The sequence below is a fragment of the Drosophila suzukii genome, chromosome 3, assembly GCF_043229965.1.
Source record: "Drosophila suzukii chromosome 3, CBGP_Dsuzu_IsoJpt1.0, whole genome shotgun sequence".
In the NCBI taxonomy this organism is placed as follows: Eukaryota; Metazoa; Arthropoda; class Insecta; order Diptera; family Drosophilidae; genus Drosophila; species Drosophila suzukii.
The window spans coordinates 74,537,827-74,544,872 of record NC_092082.1 but is presented as its reverse complement, the minus strand read 5'-3'; the positions used below and the strand labels follow the sequence as shown (position 1 = coordinate 74,544,872).

The 7,046-nt window shown below is 44.6% G+C and overlaps 3 protein-coding genes and 1 long non-coding RNA gene across 4 annotated transcripts; 2 read left to right on the top strand and 2 right to left on the bottom strand.

Annotated features, from left to right (window-relative positions):
• Window positions 1-66: 66 nt before the first annotated feature.
• LOC136117133 (uncharacterized) lies at window positions 67-473 on the bottom strand. Its single transcript, XR_010654445.2, has 2 exons — window positions 271-473; window positions 67-216 (listed from the first exon to the last, which is right to left on the bottom strand). It is a non-coding gene; the product is annotated as an uncharacterized lncRNA (long non-coding RNA).
• Window positions 474-1,257: 784 nt separating this feature from the next.
• Window positions 1,258-2,547, top strand: pinta (prolonged depolarization afterpotential (PDA) is not apparent). Its single transcript, XM_017088846.4, has 3 exons — window positions 1,258-1,683; window positions 1,789-2,018; window positions 2,073-2,547. The coding sequence occupies exons 1-3, from the start codon at window positions 1,291-1,293 to the stop codon at window positions 2,269-2,271; spliced, it is 822 nt and encodes a 273-aa protein (XP_016944335.4). The 5' UTR covers window positions 1,258-1,290; the 3' UTR covers window positions 2,272-2,547.
• A 10-nt stretch (window positions 2,548-2,557) lies between these two features.
• Window positions 2,558-4,862, bottom strand: mats (MOB kinase activator-like 1). The gene is made up of 3 exons (XM_017088847.4): window positions 4,443-4,862; window positions 3,717-3,883; window positions 2,558-3,657 (listed from the first exon to the last, which is right to left on the bottom strand). The coding sequence occupies exons 1-3, from the start codon at window positions 4,454-4,456 to the stop codon at window positions 3,179-3,181; spliced, it is 660 nt and encodes a 219-aa protein (XP_016944336.1). The 5' UTR covers window positions 4,457-4,862; the 3' UTR covers window positions 2,558-3,178.
• An 80-nt stretch (window positions 4,863-4,942) lies between these two features.
• Window positions 4,943-6,944, top strand: Nop56 (Nop56 ribonucleoprotein). Its single transcript, XM_017088845.4, has 3 exons — window positions 4,943-5,087; window positions 5,249-5,651; window positions 5,717-6,944. The coding sequence occupies exons 1-3, from the start codon at window positions 5,085-5,087 to the stop codon at window positions 6,802-6,804; spliced, it is 1,494 nt and encodes a 497-aa protein (XP_016944334.1). The 5' UTR covers window positions 4,943-5,084; the 3' UTR covers window positions 6,805-6,944.
• Window positions 6,945-7,046: the final 102 nt, after the last annotated feature.

Here is a 7,046-nt window from a genome sequence, read left to right as displayed (position 1 = left end):
ATGTATTTATATTTGATTCCTTTTTCTAGCTTGTAAACTTCCATGACGTGAATAAAATGCGTAAAATAAGCTTGATCAATTGACTTTATTCATTCGTTTATGTAAGGTAAAATTCTTTGGGGAACAGAATAGGGAGGAGAAAGACCAAAGTGCGCTGCTGTGGACTATCATCTGGCTCAGGAACAACAAATGGTCGAGCTAAACCAGAACGGGAAACTGAAAAACAAAGACTTTACCTAATGCTGCAGTTTATAGAGTAAGTAAACTCACCATCAAAGGCTTCGACTGAATCCCCAGGAAGAGGTTGTGCATATGCCATAGCGAATAGGGCCAAGCAAACCAAAAGCACACGAGAAAACATGATGATAATGCTGAAACGCAACTGTAGAACAACCTGAATATGCTGGGCTTATATACCTAATGTTAATACCCGGCCATTTGTAAGTTTTCCTCTCTAGCTCATCAATCATCTAGTGTTATCTAAAAGCCTTGGTCTACCTTCATGTGCATATGTACATAATTATATGGTATAGAGCTAGGTTTTTATCCGAATTAGTTTTGCTTTAAAATATAAAATGTTTATTTTAAAAATAGTACAAGTTCTATACAAAGTTCTTATTTTTATAAAACTACTTTAAACAAGTCTATAAAAATCGTTGAACATCTTTGTGGGCCATCCAAAGATATAGTCTTAAATAACTATAACAAAACCTTTTCCTTAACAGTCAAAATGTCTTTATTTAATATAAGTAAATGAAGCTAAAAATATTTCTGTATCATATTATTAATGAATATAACTATTTCAATACCAAATACTTTTTATTCTGCGAAGAAATAGTATATAATATATACGAGTACTTTCCAACTTTTAAAGTTTTTTCAAGCTGTTAAATTTTAAGATCACAAAACCGTTACATACTTCAAGCTAACAGCAGGTTTGCAGAAAATGTAAGCTTATTCAAAGTGCCCATCTCTAACGAGCGTGTTTCCGGTCTTATCGAAATCGGTAAGCTCAAAATACAAGACAACAAAGTCAGCGCTTTTCGTCAATCAATTCGAATTAAATTAATCCAATTGCGCCAAAACGCAACAATTAAGTTTGCAATGGTTCAGCAAATATGTATTTTTAGAATCCGCCAGTGCGAAATGCTGACGAAACGAACGATTAAAAAAACCGCTGAGTACGCGTAAAAGCTTGAAAAGCTTATTTTGACTGGCGAGTGCATGTCGCAATTTGTTTATAAACAATTATTTTAGTTAGCTGACAGTCGTCGTCCCCAAAAGAGCGCCATGTGGTCGCGCAGCAGCAGTTCCAAGAGACAAGTGGCCACCAACGATGGTGACCCCGAAAAGGTTTTGGCGCAGGTGCAGGAGCTCAGCGACTGGCTCCTGGACAACCCACAGATAAACGGTTGCAACACCTTTGAGAACCTGCACTTCTTTCTCAGAACCTCAAAGTTCGATGTGGAGCGCACCAAGAAGAAGCTAAAGAACTTCTACCAAATGAGAGCGGAGCGCACCGAATGGTTCGATAATCGCGATCCCAAATTGCCTGAAATCCAAGAGTTACTTAATCTGGGGGTATTCCTACCGATCGGTGCGGATGCAGAACAAAGGATGGTGGTGGTCATCCGGACAGCGGCACACGATCCCAAGCTCCATAGCCAGAACAATGTCTTTAAGGTGATTCAGGGAAATACGTGCCTATATAGATTGTTTTCTGTTATAAACAAGCATTATTATATTGTTATTTTAATTTCTGATATATCTCTGACCTTTGTCTCTCAGACCAGCAAAATGATATTGGATCTGCTGCTTAAGCTCGAACCGGAGACTTGTACCCGCGGAATGGTGGCAATCTTGGACATGCAGGGCGTCCAGCTGGGCCATGCCCTCCAAATGAATCCGAAGCTTATCAAGCGGTCCGTAGAAAGCTGGACTGCCTATCCATGTCAACCCAAGCTACTGGAGTTCACCAACGCACCGCGCCATGTTAACTTCTTTTTGAATACCTTTAGGTGGGTGATGTATTACATCTGAACTAAAATAACTATAGTATACTACCATTTTAGAATATTCATGACGCCCAAGATAAAATCCAGACTTTTCGTGCGACGGGAGGGAACCTCTGTGATCTGCGATCATTTACCCAAAGAACTAGGTGGACAAGGACTCAGCTATAAGGAACTGGGTCTCAAGTGGAAACAGCTGGTGGAGGACAATGCCGATTTTTATGTCGAACAAGACAAATACAAAAGCAAGCTCAAGTGATTGGGGTTAGTGTGGCGACAGTGATAAGAGGGCGATTAGCCGAATGCTAAAGATTAGTCGCAAAACATTTACAATGCGCAAATGCACACAGGCGCATATCAGTAGTCATATTTTATGGAAGGGTACTAGAAGTACTCCCGAATTCCCCACTAAACTGCAATTATATTATAAGGCATTACGTTATACCTCTTTAAAAGGGGTATTTTCATCATGGTAATAAATTTCGTGTTTTTTTTTTGATTGCAAATAAAGTGTCAATGCACGATAAACCTAAAAGAGAGCTGACTTTATTCATAATATTCTCTTTATTAGTATAAAACGTATCAAAAATGTTTATCAAGTCTACAATTATTATCAGTTATTGGGTGCTGTCGACCGTCGCCTCACATTGCTGGGGTTCGCATTACAAAATCGCTTGATCCGCTGGACGACTCCGAGCTAAATAGCGATAGTTTAATAGTAATAAATACATACAATACATACAGAAAGAAAAACGATAAACAAGGAAACACGCATAGTTTGTGAACGTAATATTGGATGTTTCTCGAAAGCGGGATGTGTTAGTGGTAGAAGGCGTGCTGTTGCTGCTGATGCTTTTTGTTTTCTCCTTTACATATACATATAAATATGATTTATACTCCTTAAAGTTTACGATTCACATATAAAAATATAGTAGTTGCTCTGGATCAGCAATTAGTCCGCTATAGTTCGGTGCACTTTTTTTTGTTTTGTTTTAGTGGGAGGCACCCCAAGAAGCAATGAACGAAACTTTAAAGGATTGGCGGTAACTAACTAAAGCGTAATACACAAGTCTGCCAGAGCGCTCCAATCACAAGTCCAACTGCAAGCCCAGGCCAACGCCACCACCGCCGGAATCCCTGGAATTCCCGGCCGCCTGCAGTGATTCCTATATCTGCCGCTCGTCCTTTGCCGTCAGCTTATCGATGAGCTCCTGCAGCGGGGCCAGCTCGCGCCGCTCGATCAGATTGAACTCCTGCACGAAGAAGATGAAGTGCTTGAAGGACGTGTTCAGATGGGCCTCCTCGCCCAGCGTCACCACTTCTGTGAAGTGCTGGTGGTAGATGTGCGCATACACGCGGAACAGTCGCTTCAGTATGGTCTTAGCGGAGGAGTGAAAGTTCTTTGGAAACGGCACGCCGATCTTGGAGGGAAACAGGGTTTCGTCGTCCAGCTGGTCCTGCACCCAGGTCATCAGATAGTCAATGTACTTGGGGGCGCTGCATTTGATGGGCTTCTTCACGGTCAAGCCGTCGGCCCAGTGGTATTCGTATTTCGGACCAGCCGACATGATGCCACAGGTATCCTCGGTACAAAACTCGGTGATGGTGCCGTACAACATGTTGATCTGGTTAAAGAAGTCCACGGCTGCAAGGGATTCAGCATTTAGATTGGATCTTTGGAAGACTATTCAATACTATACTCACTGTTGACCGCCACCCACTCGTTGAGATCCTCGCCATCCGGCAGGGCCACTGCGTTGCGCAGGTTTCCCGATCCCAGCGTGGCTGCCGCATGCTTCATGAGATCATACTGGTGGGTGCCCTCCGGGATGTTCTTCTTGGGCTTGAAGGTCTTGCTGGAACGGGAACCGCTGTGGAAAGAGAAGGGCAATAAGTCGTGGCCCCAGCAACCCTAAACAGTAGTACAGTAGAACTTCCATAACCTGAACACCGAGTTGGTGTCAAGCTGAAGCTAAAGTTTTCTATGAAATTACATCTAATTTCTTTAAACAGCCAAAGCTACATTACAAATTTTAGGTTGGGTAAGTTGTTGAAAAAATATCTAAAAAATACGAATCTTAGAGATTTTATAGGTGGGCTGGATTTTGGATGGTAATTATTTTAATAACACCTCCAAAACTTAAAATAAAAACGTCTGTTTTCCTGATTTTTAAGCTTGTTTATGGTTTTTAGAATTTATTAAAAATGGAATAGGCTTCTGGGATATTAAAAACTGAATTTGGTTGAAATCAAGAACACCCCCGATTGAGTTAGGGAAGTTACACTGTGCAGGAGTTGGGGATATCACCCCGAAAAGGGGAAACAAAGCCGGAAGGTCGGAAATGGGGGTGGGGTGATCCGAGCTTTCTTTGTGCTCCCCGGGACCGCAGTTGACGCACTCTGTTGCTCCTTTTTCCCCCGAGAACTTACAACAAGAAGTCCATGGCATGCAGTTGATTTGCTCTGCCTTTCACTGGGCCTCCTATGGAATTTTCCTATGCGCTGACTTTTCCGGCGAGTGTCACACCGCTTTCCCGGCTCTCCTGTGACGTGTCTGCAGCTTTATTCGGCCGATTTCCACACACTTGTCGCCGAATAATGATCAACAAAAGTGGCTGGAATTCGCAGCAGGTTTCTTTCTCTGGACGACTGGGAAATGGAGGTGGAAACGATGGTATCTGGCCTCCAGTTGTTCGGGCTGGTCTGTAAGCTGTGTAATGCCGGAGCCCAACAGCTTATGCGAGCGGTTCCAGGAAGAATGTAGAGCCCACTATGGGTTTCTGTTGTTTATAAACGCAAAAATTGTTATAAATAAAAATAAAATTGCTTTCACACACAGAGACAGTGGCTGAAGGTGCGAGAGGGACAACGCGACAGGTTATCAACGTGGCCAGCCTGTTGAAATAATTGCGTACGGTAGTCTGGTATTTTTCTGGTATGCGTTTGACATTCCCCAACAGCCCTGCTATGGTCACACTTTGAAGTAAGCACGTGGAAAAAACAACTGTGGAAGCATCGTGGGTGGATAAAACTGCGTAATTCTATAAAAAACGGCACTAATTCGGCATCAATATGGTAAATATCTAATCTCCACACACATATAATTATTTGCTCCTTGTAATTCCGGTAAGGGATTATTGTTTTCCGATGAAAACTAACCTAAACTGGCGGAGCACCCCAAACACATGTGCTTGCCACCGCACCAAACTGATAAATTTCCATTTCCCCCACTCCAGTCGAAACTGTATGTGCTGTATGAGCACGCGGCGGGCTTCTCGCTCTTCTCCGTCAAGGAGTTCGAGGAGGTGTCCATGTTCCTGCCCCAGGTGGAGTCCTCGGTGACGGACCTCGCCAAGTTCAACTCCATTGTGAAGCTGGCTGGTTTTGCGCCCTTCAAGACGGCCATCGCCGCTCTGGAGAACATCAATGCCATTTCCGAGGGCATTGTGCCGCAGGATCTGCTCACCTTCCTGGACGACTTCTTTGCCAAGCTTAAGAAGAAGCAGTGCACCCTGGGCATTGCGGATGCCAAGCTGGGAGCAGCCATCACCGAAGCCATTGGCGTGCAGTGCAGTCACTTCGGAGTGGTTCCCGAGATCCTGCGCGGCGTGCGATTCCATTTCGCCAAGCTTGTCAAGGGTAAGACGGTTTTTCTGGCGGGAAAAATATCTTAATCTAATCACAAACTCCTTTTTGTTCTTCAGGATTCACTGACAAGTCAGCGGGCGTTGCTCAGCTGGGTCTGGGCCACAGTTACTCGCGTGCCAAGGTCAAGTTCAATGTCCATCGTTCCGACAACATGATTATCCAGTCGATTGCCCTGCTGGATCAGTTGGACAAGGATGTGAACACCTTCTCCATGCGGATACGCGAGTGGTACTCGTACCACTTCCCAGAACTGGTCAAAATCGTTCCCGACAACTACATGTTCGCCAAGTCGGCCAAGTTCATCAAGGATCGCAAGAACCTCACGCAAGATCAGCTGGAGGATCTTGAGAAGATCGTTATGGACTCTGCCAAGGCTCAGGCCATCATCGATGCCGCTAAGATGTCCATGGGCATGGACATCTCCATTGTGGATCTGATGAACATTGAGCTGTTCGCCGAGCGCGTTGTGAAGCTCTCCGAGTACCGGAAGAAGCTGTCTACCTACTTGCACAACAAGATGAACCTGGTGGCGCCCAATCTGCAGTCTTTGATTGGCGACCAGGTTGGCGCTCGCCTGATTTCGCATGCCGGCAGTTTGACCAATCTGGCCAAGTACCCCGCATCGACAGTACAAATTCTGGGAGCCGAGAAGGCGCTCTTCCGGGCTCTGAAGACCCGATCTAATACGCCTAAGTATGGTCTTATCTACCACTCCTCGTTCATCGGCCGTGCTGGCCTGAAGAACAAAGGTCGCATTTCCCGCTTCCTGGCCAACAAGTGCTCCATTGCGTCACGTATCGATTGCTTCCTGGAGCAGCCGACTAGCGTTTTTGGCGACACTCTGAAGCAGCAGGTTGAGGATCGCCTCAAGTTCTACGAGTCGGGCGATGTGCCGCGCAAGAACATCGAGGTGATGAAGGAGGCCATCGAGGCAGCCGGCCAGGAGGCGGCAGCCACTCCTCAGTCCGAGAAAAAGAAGAACAAGAAGAAGAAGCGGGCAGCAGAGGATGAGGGCGAAGCCAATGGCGCCAGCAACGGAAACGGAGCAGCAGCCGAGGCAGAGAATGGCAATGGAAACGATGATGGAGAGCCTAAGAAGAAGAAGAAAAAGAAGAATAAAAATAAGGAAGCCGTGGTGGCGTAGTTGTCTCCTTTACATTCAGCTTAGTCTTAGTTCGAACCATTACCTTTTATTTTACTTGCTTTTGTATTTTCTTTGACTCTAATGGAACCCAATTCAATTTTAATAAACACACATATACTTTGGAGGGTATACCCCCTGAACTCGAGTTGTCTTTTGATTGGGTATACATACATTACTATTAAACATTTAACTGAGTAAATCAATATTTAACTGGCTTTTCTGATTTTTAAAACCACTTTCCA